This window comes from Lactuca sativa, chromosome 4, assembly GCF_002870075.4.
Source record: "Lactuca sativa cultivar Salinas chromosome 4, Lsat_Salinas_v11, whole genome shotgun sequence".
Lineage (NCBI taxonomy): Eukaryota > Viridiplantae > Streptophyta > Magnoliopsida > Asterales > Asteraceae > Lactuca > Lactuca sativa.
In genome coordinates, this window is record NC_056626.2 from 168,295,509 (window position 1) to 168,313,579 (window position 18,071).

The 18,071-nt window shown below is 37.8% G+C and overlaps 1 protein-coding gene across 1 annotated transcript; it reads right to left on the bottom strand.

Annotated features, from left to right (window-relative positions):
- Positions 1-17,294: 17,294 nt before the first annotated feature.
- On the bottom strand, positions 17,295-17,869 carry LOC111889054 (secreted RxLR effector protein 161-like). Its single transcript, XM_023885189.1, has 2 exons — positions 17,744-17,869; positions 17,295-17,591 (listed from the first exon to the last, which is right to left on the bottom strand). The coding sequence occupies exons 1-2, from the start codon at positions 17,867-17,869 to the stop codon at positions 17,295-17,297; spliced, it is 423 nt and encodes a 140-aa protein (XP_023740957.1).
- Between the last annotated feature and the right edge of the window lie 202 nt (positions 17,870-18,071).

The window sequence follows — 18,071 nt, forward strand, 5'->3', positions numbered from 1 at the left end:
CAAAAATCGGTACCCACTTCCATGAATCGATGATCTATTTGACCAGCTTCAAGGAGCTAGTTATTTCTCAAAAATAGTTCTATGGTCCGATTATCATCAACTCTGAGTTCGGGAAGAGGATATTCCTAAAACTGCTTTTCGAACACGGTACGGTCATTAAGAATTTGTCGTGATGCCCTTCGGTCTAACAAATGCCCCTGTTGTATTTATGGACCACATGAATTGAGTCTGCTACCCATTCCTGGATAAATTAATGATTGTCTTCATCGACGATATTCTTATCTACTCTCAAAGCAAAGAAGAGCATGGTCAACATCTCCGTCAAATCTTATAAACCCTAAGGGCTGAAAGACTTTTTGCGAAGCTTTCCAAATGCGAATTCTAGATCCGCGGTGTAAACTTTTTGGGTCATGTATTTAACAAAGAAGGGATTCACGTAGATCGTTCCAAGATAAAGGCCATTAAAGGTTGGGCTGTCCCGAGAACCCCAACAGAAATCTATCAATTCTTGGGTCTCGCAGGCTACTACCGGAGGTTTATCTAGAATTTCTCTAAGATAGCCAAACCCCTTACCGCGTTGACACAAAACGGTGTGCCTTTTAAATGGACGGAAAAGCAAGAAGCCGCCTTCTAAACCCTGAAGCGAGCCCTTTGTAGTGCACCAGTGTTATCCTTACCAGAGGGAACTGAGGATTTCGTAGTCCACTGTGATGCTTCGAATCAAGGGTTAGGCTGTATCCTCATGCAGCACAGAAAGGTGATAGGCTATGCATCCAGACAGCTAAAGACACACGAAGTAAATTACAACACTCATGATCTTAAGCTGGGAGTTGTGGTCTTGCCCTAAAGATTTGGAGGCACTACCTCTACGGTACAAAATGGACCATTTTCACCGACCACAAAAGCCTCCAGCACATTCTGAATCAGAAGGAATAAAACATGAGGCAGCGAAGATGGGTTGAGCTACCAAATGATTACGAGTGCGAGATCAAGTACCACCCGGGTAAGGCTAAAGTGGTAGCCGACGCCCTAAGCAGAAAAGAATACTCAGATTGTCGAGTGAAGACCTTAACAATAACAATCCAATTCCACCTAACCTCACAAATCAAGGAAGCCCAAACTGATGCGGTGAAGCCAGAGAACATCACAAATGAAACATTGTGTGGGATGGACAAGAACTTTGAAGTCAAGTAGGACGGGGCTTATTATTACATGGACAGAATCTAGGTCCCTAAACTTGGGGGATTCAAAGAAATGATCATGAACGAATCCCACAAGACACGATATTCCATCCATCCGGGTTCGGATAAGATGTACATGGACATAAAGCGACATTATTGGTGGCCAAATATGAAGGCATAGATCACCACTTACGTGGGCAAATGTCTCACTTGCGCCAAGGTGAAAGTGGAATACCAAAAGCCCACGGGACTATTACAACAACCCGTAATACCCGAGTGTAAATGGGAAAGGATTACGATGGACTTCGTGGCCAAATTACCTAAGACGACAGATGGATTGGATGCTATCTGGGTAATCGTCGATAGGTTAACAAAATCTGCTTATTTCCAGCCAATAAAAGAAACTTACAAGATGGAAAGGTTGACGCGAATCTATATCAAGAAGATCGTAAGACTTCATGGGGTGCCAATGTTTATTATCTCGGATCGAGATAGTAGGTTTACCTCACAGTTTTGGCAGTCACTTCAGAAGGCAATGGGAACACAATTGGACATGAGCACCGCTTATCACCCTCAGACCGATGGCCAAAGTGAACGAACCATACAAACACTCGAAGACATGCTACGGGCATGTGTGATTGACTTCGGCAAGTCATGGGATACCCACTTTCCCTTGGTGGAATTCTCATACAACAACAGTTATCACACGAGCATCAAGGTTGTTCCTTTCGAGGCTCTTTATGGTCGTAAATGCAGATCGCCTCTATGTTGGGCTGAGGTGGGTGACATCCAACTAGAAAAAGGACAATCACCAGACAGCACCCTCAAGGGGCAAGAGATCATTCGAGAAACAACCAAAAAGATAATCCAAATCAAAGCCCGACTTCAAGCATTGTGAGACCGGCAAAAGAGCTATGCTAACAAACGACGAAAGCCTCTTGAATTCCAAGTCGGAGACCGGGTACTCTTGAAAGTCTCTCCCTGGAAAGGAATGATGTGTTTTGGAAAATGGGGAAAACTGAACATGCGATACATCGGACCGTTCGAGATTCTCGCCCGAATTGGACCAATAGCCTATAAGTTGCAGCTACCTTCAGAGCTCAGCAATGTACACCCCGTTTTCCACGTCTCGAATTTGAAAAAGTGTTTATCAAAAGAAACTCTTGTTATTCCTTTAGAAGATATCGAAATAAACAAGAATCTCCTGTCCGTCGAAGAACCAGTTGAGATATTGGATAGGGAAGTGAAGCGTACGAAGCAGAGCTGCATTCCGATTGTGAAACTTCGATGTAATGCTAAGAGTGGAGTGGAATTCACATGGGAACGCAAATACCAGATGAAGCAGAAGTACCCTCATCTATTGTATCATTCTTGAGTCCATCTCTCAAAAGAATTTCGGGACGAAATTCCCTCTAATGGGGGGATGATGTTACAACTAGCATTTACGGCTAGGAAATTCTAGTCTCACGTAAACATCCTCTATTGTGATATTTGTAACCCTAATTTGATATTATACCCTATGCTCATTCAATGACAACAAACTTAATCAACATTCTTCAGTAAAGCTCAAAATGTTATACACTACATCTCCTATAGTCAATTATGTGTTGAAAACCCTAAAAATCTCGGTTCAAGTATAGTATGAACTAGGATTCTCTTATTGGGCCTAATGGACCAATAAACCTTCAACTTGACTATCTTGGGCCTAGGAACCCTAATTGGGATCTAATTGGACCCACAATCATGAAACTTTAGCATTTTGGACCATGTGAATGTAGAATAATACATCTTATCTCTAATGAGCTTTGTTGGGCCATAAACGATTTCACTTGCCCTAATGGGTTGTAAACTCTTTCATTGGGCTTCATTGGGCCGAGAACCATAATAAGGGGCCCAATGGGCCGAAAAACATTATTAATCTACATAAAAATCGAGCAAAACCAAGAATGGGCCCAAACTATTCCATTTCCCTTCTTCCTAGCCTAATTCTCAGCCCAAAACAAACAATAAATAAATAAATAAATGGAAGAAGGTTTGATTAAACCTTGACAACAAATAATTATCTAGCATGTATCTAGATAATCACATATCTCAAGGAGATCTATTATCATTCATGCAAAATTCCTAATCTCTTCTCCCTTTCTTCTTCTACCCCTCGGCCGAACAAACCCTCCCATCACCTCCTATTTTCTTTAAAACACTTTCAAGACTCTCACAACAACTCCTCTCTACTCCTCAAAATTTTGTGACCTTTGGAGGGTTCTTCTAAGAAGTTTCCATCAAGTCCTCATCCATAATTGGTAATCTACTCTTACTTAACCAAGTTTAACTTCATAATTTTGTTAAAACTTGTTACTCATTTGCTCCAAATTGTGGATCATACATCACTGGGATCATCTAAGTTCAAAAATCATCTCAATGAGCTTGCTAAGGCCGAGAATCACATCATCTTTTTCCATCTCTTCATCAAACCGAGAAACTCAAAGCAAAATGAGTTTCATACCCCTTGTTGTCGATTTTAACATGTTTTGGGGGAGAGTACAAGTTGCACATGTGGTAGATCTATCTATTTATGCATGTTATGGGTGTTTTACTTGATTTAAGTTATGATTAGGTGATGAAACACCATAGATCTCGAAAATTCTAACTAAAAGTTGTGATATTTTTAAACTAAAACACTTCCTACAACTTACTATAAAGATAAATGTGTTAAACATGTGAAGATTCATAAGAAACTAAACAAAATCTTGAAAAGGGGCCATTTTTTGACAAATAAACAAAAAAAATGAGACCTTCTAGACATTTACGGTTTTTGCAAGGGTCAAAATAGCCATTTTTTTTTAAAAAGTGGGTCTTTATGATATTTGTGACATTTAAGGGGCCAAAAGTGAAATTTTCGCATAATGGGCCATATCATGGGCCTTTACGGCTATTGGGCCCAAAATGTAAAAATTATGATTTTTGTGGACCAAAATGTCATTCTATACAAATTTGAGTCAAAAATGAAAATCTACGGTTTTATGGGCTAAAAGTGACACTTTATTCAAATTTGAGCCTAAATTGTTATTTATACTAAATTTGGGCCGAAAATGTAGTTTTTATTAAAAATGGGCTAAAATGTAAATTCTTATAATAACGGGCTGAAAACCGAAATATATATATATATATATATATATATATATATATATATATATATATATATATATATATATATATATATATATATATATATATATATATATATATATATATATTAGCCGAAAATGTTATTTTTACAAAACTTGGGCATAAAATGTCATTTTATTTAAAAAAAAAAGGGCCAAAAATGTAAATTTTTATATCAATGGGTCGGATACATCAACTTATGGGTCCTTGGGCCAAAAATGTCAACTTACATACAATTGGACTAAAGATGTGAATTACATGCCTATTGGGCCTAAACTATGCATTACATGTTTAATGGGCCTTAGTGGCCCATATACATGCAAATTGGATCTAATACATGCTAATTGGATCTAAACTATGCATTACATGTTTAATGGGCCTTAGTAGCCCATATACATGCTTATTGGACCCAAACTATACACTACATGTTTAATGGGCCATATTGGGCTTACTACATGTGTTTTGGGCCTCATACATTCATTTACATACTCGTTGGATATTTTATTAAAAACATGGAACATACAAGCAAACATTATATAACATAATGCAATAATCACGTAAACTTAGTCAAGGTTGCTAATGAGACATGTCGGTTGACACCTCTAGAGTGTATGATCGTAGCCTGTAGTTATAACCAGAGTCTTCTGGAGGGAGAGCGAGAGTTTGTGTATACGGGATGACACCCCACACCTGAGTTTTTCTGTCACACCCCGAAAACCACAGGTGGAAACGTTCCCGGGGTTGACTCCATGTCGTGTATCAAATCCAATGTACATAGTAATCACAGTAAACAACCATTACATTACTTATATATGAAAATTTACATTTGGTTCAAAAGTAAATTGTACAAAAGTTATACATATATCATATGAACAAAAGAGACGAGTCTTTGGAGCACTCCATCTTCACCAAAAGATATCGCCGGGTACCTGTCTAACTTGGACCTGAGAATACAAGCAGTTTGAAAATCAGCATAAAGCTGGTGAGTTCGTAAGCGGTTTTGTTTTGTGAAAATGTATCGATTTCCTTTAGTTTTTTTTGAAAAGATTTGATATCCAAGAAATCCCATATTTTCTTATGTAAAGTAGTTAAGTTATCTTTCGTTACAGTTCTGTTATCAGATATAAGTTAACCCCAGGAAAATCCCATATTTTCCTAAATGCAAGATTGATAGAATAACACATAGTATAGTTTAATATACAAAACTATAATTTTGACGAACTGTAGATAGAAAATATTTTGAAAACCTTGGGATTAACATCCCAAACCATTTATAAGATAATTCGATAAAAACCATGGGATCACTATCCCGAAAGTAGATATAATTAGTTTGATAAACCATGGGATCACTATCCCGAAACTAGATATAAGATAGCTTGATAAAATCATGGGATTAACATCCCATATAAGATTTAGTTTCAAAACCATGGGATTGCCGTCCTGAACGAAATATAGACACAAGACCATGGGATTATCATCCCGAACGAGGTATAGACATAAAACCATGGGATTACCATCCCGAACGAGATATAGATTACAAGACCATGGATTACCATCCCGAACAAGATATAGATTCTAAACAGATCCTAGCTGTGAATAAGTTCATATTAATACGTATTGTGAGTCGGGTAACCATACTGATACGACAACGAGACCTCCTTGATGTTAGTCAGACGTCGAATGATATCCAGAATTTGTCACCCCAGGCGTGACCGCCCAACTGTAGCTAGCAGTTAAGGTGTGGGATTGTCAGTCCCGAATAGATCTATTCACAAACTCTTCGCTCTCCCTCCAGGAGACTCTGGTTACACTTCCGGAGAGGATTTACTTGATCATCCATAAAGGGTAGTGACTATCTCACAAACTAGTATTAAACTATTCACAGGATTCATATACGATAACAAACATACAAAGGTTTTAAGACATGATACAGTAAAAATAGTTACATACAATGAGACTATCTGGCAAAACATTCGAATGATACGGAGATAAACTGAATCAGACATAGTTTATCTAATAACTTAGTACAGAGATCAGTAAGTGATATAAAGAGAAACATAGAACCCCAAATTATTCCCATAATAATTTAATTAGTTTGGTTATTTTCTTAACTAAAATCCATTTAGTTGTAATTAATAAATCATTCCTTATGCTCAACATAATACATAAGGAGTAAAAGAGTTTATAAGTTTGCCAGATATTATTTGAAATACATAGATATTATGATTTGAAAACAGTTTTGGTTTGCTTGTATTCCCCCCTGAAAACAGTTAAAAACAGTGAAAAAGGCGTAGGGGTATGAACTCACCGGACGAGAAGTATGACGATTTGGATGCTAAGAGTGGATCCGGGGCTTGTAAATACACGAGGTTCCTAATTATAATGAAAAGATACACATTTGTATCTAATTAGGACATAGATTGATTGTTGGATAGGGACCATTGCTTCTAGTCGCGAAAACACTCCGATACGAGTGTTTGGAGGGACCCGGGTGGCGTTTAGGGATGAGAAATGACACTAGGGACTTGGGACTTGAGTTTACTCCCCATGAGTAAACTTATACAAGAGTTTTAGGTCCAAAACACCCATTCCCCATGAGTTTATGGCCGTAAACTCATGGTAGGGTGGTTTAGAGTGCAAATTTGGGTTATAAATGGATATGGACACTTGGAAATGCTTGGATTAATTTTTCTTAAGGCTTGGATTAATTTAAAAACATCATTTACAACACATAAGGGAGTTTACGGCCTAGGCATGGGTTCTTTGGCCGTAAACTCTCAATTCTCCAAGATTTAGTGTTTTTAAGTTGTTAAAATCAATCACATGTGATTCTAAAAATTCCCACAAGCCTAGAAATGAGTTTACAAGTGACATATGAGGCATTTATGGAGTTTACGGCCCATGAAACCCCCTTCATGGCCGTAAACTCTAATATAGGGAGCTACAAGGTGTTTCAAGGTCTAAAACTTGCATGAATGGACTTCTAAAATTCATCTAAGGGCCTTAGGGGTGTGTAGTTTGCATTCTAACACCAAAAATTTTGGAGTTTACGGCCCAAGAACAGGTCTTGGCCGTAAACTCTTAGAAATACCATAAAAGATGTGTTTTAGGCCCTTAAAGTATTTTTGGTTGGTCCCTTGATTTATTCCAAGGCTTTTGGTGGTGTTGGATGGCTTTCTAACACCTTAGAATGAGATTTATGCCAAGTTTTATGGAGTTTACGGCCCAAGAACTCTCCTTGGCCATAAAATCACCTAAGTCCCTCAAAATTAATGTTTCAAGTGTCCAAATGCAAGAATCAAAGTCCTATAATTCATATCTAAGCTGTAGGGGTGATTTGGAAGGGTTTAAAGACATGTAAAACACCATTTTCATGAGTTTACGGCCCAAGCTTATGCCTTGGCCGTAAACTCCTTCAAAGTCCACAAAATTATAGTTTTAGGTGTTCTAAGTCCATATCTTGAAGCCCCTTAGCCATATCTAAAGTCCATTTGAGTCTAGGAAGGAGTTTAAGGGCTAAAAACCCTTCAAAATGGAGTTTACGGCCTAGGCTGCCTCCTGGGCCGTAAACTCACATATCTTGTCCAATTTCATGCTTAAGTGTCTAATTTGGAAGCTAAACATGCTATAGATTAAGGCTAGGAAGGTACCTTAAGGATTTGAAGCCTTAAATTTGAGTTTTGGACACTTAATCTTTGGATTTTGGAGAGAGGTTAGAGAGAGAGTAGAGAGAGAAGGAAAAAGCTTCAAATGAGTGCTTAAACATGTTTATATAGTCCCTAAAACTTGGACACGGTGGAATTCTACCCGATACCGGCCTTAAACGATGCTTTGGGTCGCACTCGATTGAGTTTTCGTCACCCGACGAGGATATTTCTAAAACTTATGAAATAATTGTTTTGGGCTAAATTCTTGAGTTCCTAAATGATTTGGACCCTCATTGAACGAAAATAAATATAAAATTTTAGATAACTAAGCCAAAAAATGATAATGGGACATTTCGATCTCCGACGAGTTATTCGCGTAGAACGGGTTTTCGGCGATGAACAACTTCGGGTTGTTACATTATCCCCCCGTTAGAGGGAATTTCGTCCCGAAATTCAAGGAATAAGATACAGGTCATGGATTGGAATGAGATACGAATGGATTTGTTGCTTCGGATCTTCACTTTCTCAAGTGGAATCAGGTCTCTATTGGGCATTCTAGTGAATTCTCATTATTGGAACATGCCTTGGTTTCGCTTCTTGACTCTCTCTCAATTCACGATATCAATCTGTTTTCTCGTGGAAGCTCCAACCCTGAATGACTTCGGTTTCCTCAAAGGAATCACTAGGCTTTCGTTGAGCAGACGTTTCTAAGGATTCGAGACGTGATGGTCTAGATAGATATTACCAAGCTCTAAGGGCATCCGAAACCTGAAGGTTACAGAATCGATCTCTACGAAGATCTCGAAAGGTTTGATGTGAGACTAAACTAGATGCTCGAAAGAAACTTCCGGGAGTCCTTCGGGATAGACATTTAGAGGGAATAGTTGCTAACTTCCCGTTGCTCAATAATCACAGAAACGAGGGATGCGTGATAATTTACATTGGGAAAACTTTTGAGTTCTAAGGCATAGAATGATACGAAAGTTTGATGCCGGAGATCACGAGAATCGGGTCGAGAAAAAGATCTAACGAGCGGCCCTTTCGAAAGTAAAGATAACAACGCGAACAAAAACTTGGTCATTTCTGGTTAAACATGGCATCAAAGTATTTTCATGGAAAGTTTCCCCCTTTATAAATCGAATGGAATAGAATAGTCTTCCGGGCCGAGAATTCAATCTATAAATACGAAGTTAGTGTTCTCTATCTCACTAGTTAGTCGTCTCGACGGTATACATTTCGATTACATTCAAAGGATTGAGTTTAGAATATGTTCGAATAGATAGATAACAGGTTTCCCTTTTTGCACCCAAAATCGAAAAGAGTTGCAAGCATAAGAATTATCAAAGGGAGATATACCTGCGGCATCAGAGGGATTTGTGGTCGTAGCTGTCTTGGGACAATTTCTTTTGAAGTGCCCAGCTTCACCACAATTGTAGCAGGCCTGACTAATTCCCGCTCCGGACGACTGGTTTGTTGGCTTGGCTGGTTTTCTACAGGTTCGCGCAAGATGGCCCTTATTACCACAGTTGTCGCAGATCCTTTCGCGACATGGACCAGGAATACGGTGGTGGTAGTTGCACTTACTACACCAAGGAAGAGTACCAGTGTATCCACTGGCAGGAGTTTGGGCTGTGGAACCTACAGCTGAAACAGCAACAGGGGCAGTAGCAGCATGAACTGCTACCATTTGTTGTTTCTTAGAAGACCCTTGCGTACTCTGGGCCTTACGCTTGTTCCAGGATTTCCTTTTACTTCCGCCTCCACTAGTGACTGGCTCGGGGGTAGTAGCTTCTTCATCAGAGTTGTCTTCGTGATCTATCAGGATTTTCGCAAGACATTTGGCACTGTCATACGTGTCTGGCTTCGCAGCCAATACATTCCCCTTTGTTGGCTGGGTCAACCCCCAGATGAACCTTTCTATCTTTTTACTTTCCGGGGTAACCATTCCCGGACAAAGTAATGCCAGATCATCGAATCTTGAGGTATAAGCAGCTATGTCAGAACCCTTCATCTTAAGGTTCCATAGTTCATGTTCTAGTTTCTGAAGTTCACCCCGAGGGCAATATTCTGCGAGAAGAAGCTCCTTCATAGCTTCCCAACCCATAGCATTGGCTACAGGTAAAGTTAAGGATTTGACTCGGCCATTCCACCAAGTCAGGGCTTTGTCTAGGAAGGTGCAGGCAGCAAACTTGACTCTATCAGACTCCGAACAGCTGCATATTTCAAAGATTGATTCGATTCTCTCGAACCATCGGGTTAAGGCAATGACACCCCCTGTGCCATCGAAGAATGTCGGTTTTGCGTTCATGAAATCCTTATAGGAACCCCCTTTTTGGTGTCCCTGGCTATCTTCTGGGTTTTGGTGTTGGGGATCACCTCCTGAATTTCTAGAGTTCATTTGCGACATGGCTGCTACCATTGCAGCAGTCAGAACTGTCTGAAGTGATGCAAGATCAAGTTGAAAAGGAGGATTGTTGTTGTTCGTTGAGCTGGGTCTCTTTCTTGGAGGCATCGTGATCTAACAAGATCAGGAAAGAGAGGATCATAAGTCCTCTGAATTGAATCAAGAGATATGGGACAGGAGATATCTCATCATGGAAAATATAGCATCATACAAAGCGATAAAGCAGAAAGGAGTTATCAAGATAGAACATTTTATCGTTAGAGAATTAATCCAGGAAGAACGCGTATACGAGAATTTCTACAAAGGATCGGCTCGAGAAATACTCCCATAGTATTTCATGGTTCGCTGCAGCGACGATTTGTTGTTTGGGATATTGGGTAAGTTTTAGGTATGCCGCATGCCACAGTCACTCCCAAGCACATGTTGGCCGTGTCTCGAACGAATATAGTTGGCCAGGCTATATAGACCCTAGACACGACTACATAACTGCCCAGGTTTAACCGCAGTGTACAACACCCATTTACTTATGTTTTGTTCTACTTGTAGCTACGGATTTCGACGGCTCGGCATACTTAAATACTTTTGAAAATACTTATATCTTGTAGGATACTTTTAGTTCAGAGCACTTAGGCCCCTTAATGTTTATAGTTTTATACCATGTAAGGTTTGGTATACTCTGTTCACTATAAACAAGGGCTCTGATACCAATCTGTCACACCCCGAAAACCAAAGGCGGAAACGTTCCCGGGGTTGACTCCATGTCGTGTATCAAATCCAATGTACATAGTAATCACAGTAAACAACCATTACATTACTTATATATGAAAATTTACATTTGGTTCAAAAGTAAATTGTACAAAAGTTATACATATATCATATGAACAAAAGAGACGAGTCTTTGGAGCACTCCATCTTCACCAAAAGATATCGCCGGGTACCTGTCTAACTTGGACCTGAGAATACAAGCAGTTTGAAAATCAGCATAAAGCTGGTGAGTTCATAAGCGGTTTTGTTTTGTGAAAATGTATCGATTTCCTTTAGTTTTTTTTGAAAAGATTTGATATCCAAGAAATCCCATATTTTCTTATGTAAAGTAGTTAAGTTATCTTTCGTTACAGTTCTGTTATCAGATATAAGTTAACCCCAGGAAAATCCCATATTTTCCTAAATGCAAGATTGATAGAATAACACATAGTATAGTTTAATATACAAAACTATAATTTTGACGAACTGTAGATAGAAAATATTTTGAAAACCTTGGGATTAACATCCCAAACCATTTATAAGATAATTCGATAAAAACCATGGGATCACTATCCCGAAAGTAGATATAATTAGTTTGATAAACCATGGGATCACTATCCCGAAACTAGATATAAGATAGCTTGATAAAATCATGGGATTAACATCCCATATAAGATTTAGTTTCAAAACCATGGGATTGCCGTCCTGAACGAAATATAGACACAAGACCATGGGATTATCATCCCGAACGAGGTATAGACATAAAACCATGGGATTACCATCCCGAACGAGATATAGATTACAAGACCATGGATTACCATCCCGAACAAGATATAGATTCTAAACAGATCCTAGCTGTGAATAAGTTCATATTAATACGTATTGTGAGTCGGGTAACCATACTGATACGACAACGAGACCTCCTTGACGTTAGTCAGACGTCGAATGATATCCAGAATTTGTCACCCCAGGCGTGACCGCCCAACTGTAGCTAGCAGTTAAGGTGTGGGATTGTCAGTCCCGAATAGATCTATTCACAAACTCTTCGCTCTCCCTCCAGGAGACTCTGGTTACACTTCCGGAGAGGATTTACTTGATCATCCATAAAGGGTAGTGACTATCTCACAAACTAGTATTAAACTATTCACAGGATTCATATACGATAACAAACATACAAAGGTTTTAAGACATGATACAGTAAAAATAGTTACATACAATGAGACTATCTGGCAAAACATTCGAATGATACGGAGATAAACTGAATCAGACATAGTTTATCTAATAAATTAGTACAGAGATCAGTAAGTGATATAAAGAGAAACATAGAACCCCAAATTATTCCCATAATAATTTAATTAGTTTGGTTATTTTCTTAACTAAAATCCATTTAGTTGTAATTAATAAATCATTCCTTATGCTCAACATAATACATAAGGAGTAAAAGAGTTTATAAGTTTGCCAGATATTATTTGAAATACATAGATATTATGATTTGAAAACAGTTTTGGTTTGCTTGTATTCCCCCCTGAAAACAGTTAAAAACAGTGAAAAAGGCGTAGGGGTATGAACTCACCGGACGAGAAGTATGACGATTTGGATGCTAAGAGTGGATCCGGGGCTTGTAAATACACGAGGTTCCTAATTATAATGAAAAGATACACATTTGTATCTAATTAGGACATAGATTGATTGTTGGATAGGGACCATTGCTTCTAGTCGCGAAAACACTCCGATACGAGTGTTTGGAGGGACCCGGGTGGCGTTTAGGGATGAGAAATGACACTAGGGACTTGGGACTTGAGTTTACTCCCCATGAGTAAACTTATACAAGAGTTTTAGGTCAAAAACACCCATTCCCCATGAGTTTATGGCCGTAAACTCATGGTAGGGTGGTTTAGAGTGCAAATTTGGGTTATAAATGGATATGGACACTTGGAAATGCTTGGATTAATTTTTCTTAAGGCTTGGATTAATTTAAAAACATCATTTACAACACATAAGGGAGTTTACGGCCTAGGCATGGGTTCTTTGGCCGTAAACTCTCAATTCTCCAAGATTTAGTGTTTTTAAGTTGTTAAAATCAATCACATGTGATTCTAAAAATTCCCACAAGCCTAGAAATGAGTTTACAAGTGACATATGAGGCATTTATGGAGTTTACGGCCCATGAAACCCCCTTCATGGCCGTAAACTCTAATATAGGGAGCTACAAGGTGTTTCAAGGTCTAAAACTTGCATGAATGGACTTCTAAAATTCATCTAAGGGCCTTAGGGGTGTGTAGTTTGCATTCTAACACCAAAAATTTTGGAGTTTACGGCCCAAGAACAGGTCTTGGCCGTAAACTCTTAGAAATACCATAAAAGATGTGTTTTAGGCCCTTAAAGTATTTTTGGTTGGTCCCTTGATTTATTCCAAGGCTTTTGGTGGTGTTGGATGGCTTTCTAACACCTTAGAATGAGATTTATGCCAAGTTTTATGGAGTTTACGGCCCAAGAACTCTCCTTGGCCATAAAATCACCTAAGTCCCTCAAAATTAATGTTTCAAGTGTCCAAATGCAAGAATCAAAGTCCTATAATTCATATCTAAGCTGTAGGGGTGATTTGGAAGGGTTTAAAGACATGTAAAACACCATTTTCATGAGTTTACGGCCCAAGCTTATGCCTTGGCCGTAAACTCCTTCAAAGTCCACAAAATTATAGTTTTAGGTGTTCTAAGTCCATATCTTGAAGCCCCTTAGCCATATCTAAAGTCCATTTGAGTCTAGGAAGGAGTTTAAGGGCTAAAAACCCTTCAAAATGGAGTTTACGGCCTAGGCTGCCTCCTGGGCCGTAAACTCACATATCTTGTCCAATTTCATGCTTAAGTGTCTAATTTGGAAGCTAAACATGCTATAGATTAAGGCTAGGAAGGTACCTTAAGGATTTGAAGCCTTAAATTTGAGTTTTGGACACTTAATCTTTGGATTTTGGAGAGAGGTTAGAGAGAGAGTAGAGAGAGAAGGAAAAAGCTTCAAATGAGTGCTTAAACATGTTTATATAGTCCCTAAAACTTGGACACGGTGGAATTCTACCCGATACCGGCCTTAAACGATGCTTTGGGTCGCACCCGATTGAGTTTTCGTCACCCGACGAGGATATTTCTAAAACTTATGAAATAATTGTTTTGGGCTAAATTCTTGAGTTCCTAAATGATTTGGACCCTCATTGAACGAAAATAAATATAAAATTTTAGATAACTAAGCCAAAAAATGATAATGGGACATTTCGATCTCCGACGAGTTATTCGGGTAGAACGGGTTTTCGGTGATGAACAACTTCGGGTTGTTACATTTTCACTACAGTTAGACTAGGCCAGTCTAGTGTGAGTGTGTGACAAACCTTATCGTAAATCAAGTCGACGCCTAAGGACGCAACGACAAGCGAATTCGTCATAATCATGTATGGTTAAAACGGCTCACTTAGAAATCCTCTCCAACATAATTTTATGGAATACCTATAAAATCTTATGGATACAAAAACCTACATATACTGTTATTCGGTCTTAGGGTTGAGACCACAACACTTTTATAAACAAAAAATATAAGATTTTCTGGGGTAATACATAGTTAAACAATATCTTTTACTTGCAACAGAAAATACTAGGTTTTTATCTGGATTACATTTTGTACATGCCAAATACTGAAAGCACTCATGCATAAATACTTGATTTCGATATATCACATTCAAAACATTTTATTTTTGAAAATATCGGATTTTCTTGAGTTTTATAAATAATTCAAAACTTTTCATTCAAATATGCTTATGAACTCACCAACATTATATATGTTGACGTTTTCAAAATAACTTGTATTCTTAGGAAATCGTTAAGCGGAAAGGTCAGCAGGAAATGTGGAATTTATTTTATTTTGTTATCATCATACATTTAATATATTGGACATGTGTTGTAAGATATTGTACTTGATGTAAACAATGTTGGTTGTATTTTGATATGTATGATGATGGTGTTGTCTAGTTTCAATTATATACAACTGTGATGATATTACAAGATGATGTCACACGCAAGCCCCCAGACGTTTCTGCCGTCTGGTTCGGGTGTGTGACAATGTGGCAGTTGTATATTTCAAGCACGTTGTAAGTGAAATGCATAATGTAAGGAATTTGAAATATATGCTCCTATTTTGAAACCTTATCCCCAGGGAACCGCCTTTCTAGCACCATAACTTGTTCTCGGAATAGCAATAATCCACATGAATTAATACAAGACTTGGAAAAATCATAAAGATTTTTGTGCAAGAGTGTGCCAAAGAAAAAGAAATAAAGCAAAATAAAATTTTGGAATTTTGTGATGTCAAAGAAAAATGACATGAAATTCAGATGGATCCCAGGCAACGATCTCTTCCTTCTAAGTTAAGAGACTCTCGGAAGTGCTGGTGTGGCCTCTCGTTGAATTACAATCATCTATTTATTAATAAATAGTGTAAGAATTTTTTTTAGTAAGTTGCATGGGTGGTTTAAGCTTCCATCAAATTCTGAAACTCAACATAAGTTCGAAAATCGGATTGAAGTATTTGTTTAACCATTGTAGCCATAAGAACAAGTATGCTTTGGATATTGCTTAAGCGACTGGATAATATGGAAATCTCAAGAAAAGTAAAAAATCTAGATCTTTTAGGAAGAAACAACTTCGTTCAAGAACATTTCATTAAGATCACTCAAAAAGAAAAATGAGATTTCACATGATAATCGTACAAACAAAAAGGTTTTAATCATCAATTCGTTGGTGAAAATGCTAGAACATTTGATTGTTCACCGTCCATTCAGAAAAGTGTGTCGGATTTTGGGTTTCACTCAAATCATGGTAATAATGATTTTAAGATCATCAACACAGATGTTGTGTAACCATAAATCTCAGTGGTAATTGTTGAGAGTCTCAAGGGTTACGTTTTATGAATGTGAATTTGATTGAGAAATAGGAGGTAGGTTTCGAAGAAGAAAGTGTACCTCTGCTATAAAGAAGTGACAAAGCATTCAACTCTTCACTCATTGTGAGAAGAGTAAGGTAGCTCATGACTTATGTGATTTTTCAGCCTGATTGGGAAGAAATGATCGGAATCAAAATTTCATTAACGCTTCAAACATAAAGTTTAAGAGATTTAGGACAACATGCAGCAATATGCTTCTAGGGACACTTAGTTAGGACATAGATTCGAAATTATACCTGCCCCATCATTTTGAATTGGGGTAACAAGAAGTTACACCAAAATCATGAACATATTCTGAAAATAACACACAAATAAAGAAATATGAACATGCAGCAATATGCTTCTAGGGACACTTAGTTAGGACATAGATTCGAAATTATACCTGCCCCATCATTTTGAATTGGGGGTAACAAGAAGTTACACCAAAATCATGAACATATTCTGAAAATAACACACAAATAAAGAAAAGTATTTTTGTAATTTTTGGATTTTCTAAAAAAGATAAAACAGAAATAAAGAAAATATTTTTGAGTTTTGGATTTTCTGAAAAAGATAAAACAGAAATAAAGAAAATATTTTTGATTTTTAAATTTTCTGCAAAAGATAAAGTAGAAATAAAGAAAATATTTTTGATTTTTATTTCTATAATTTTCTAAAAACAAATGAAAGAAAAACAGAAAATAATAAAGAAAAATAGTAAAAAAATAAATTCATAAGCATAAATGAACAGTGACTTCCAAAGCATTTCGAAGCTTAGAATCAATCGGAAGACAGTAAATGTACAAAGTATATAGAGGCATTCCAAAACCCATATGAACTGCAAAATCCGAACCATTCTGAAGCTCGGAACATGCACAGTAAATTCCTATTACGAGAGGGGTTTTGGAACTAAGTCAGCTTCAATCATTCGGCAACCTTGTAAAATACGATTGAACGTAGCTTCAGGTAAGGCCTTTACGAAGATATCAGCCAACTGATCAGAGGATCTAACAAAGTGTACTTCAACATTTCCATCCTCAGCGTGATCCTTTATAAAATGATATCGTCGTGCTATATGTTTTGTATTTAAGTGTTACACTAGATTATGGCAGATTCTGATTGCACTTTCTGAATCACAATATAATGGAATCCTTTCATGTTGATCCCATAGTCCCTTAGATGATTTTGAATCTATACAACTTTAGAAGTGCATGAAGCAATTGCATTGTATTCAGCTTCTGCAGTAGATAGGGAGACACAAGTCTGCTTCTTGGATTGCCAACTAAAAAGTTTTCCATCTTGAAACTGACATCCCCCAGAGGTTCTTTTGCGATCGAGACCACATCCACCAAAATCAGCATTTGAATACACTTGCACAAAGAAACCAGAGTTGGAAGGATACCAAATTCCAAGAGAGGTGGTTCTTTTGAGGTATCGGAATATATTCATTACAACAATCATATGAGGTTCACATGGATTTGCTTGAAACTAGCATAATAACAAACAGCAAACATTATATCTGGACGACTCGATGTTAGATACATTAAAGACCCAATCATCTGATGATATAGATGAATATCTGTAGTCAGCTTGTCCAAGGATGGCGTAAGCTTCGTTCCAAACCCCATTAGATCCTTTACCTTTGAATCACCCACCATACCGAATTTCGCAAGCAAGGTCTTTGTGTAGGCTTCTTCTTGGTTAATGACTATACCCTCTAAACTCTGTCTAATGATTAAACCAGGGAAAAGGCTAATAGGACCCATTGAGCTCATTTCAAATTTAGTTTCCATCAAATATTGGAATTCAGCAGTTAATTTAGGATTTGTGGATCCGAAAATGATGTCATCAACATAAATTTGAATGATCATTAAGTGGTCACCATCTTTCTTGCAAAAGAAGGTTGGGTCAACCGAGCCTTGTTTAAATTTGGATTGTTTCAGAAAATGTGTAAGGGTTTCATACCAT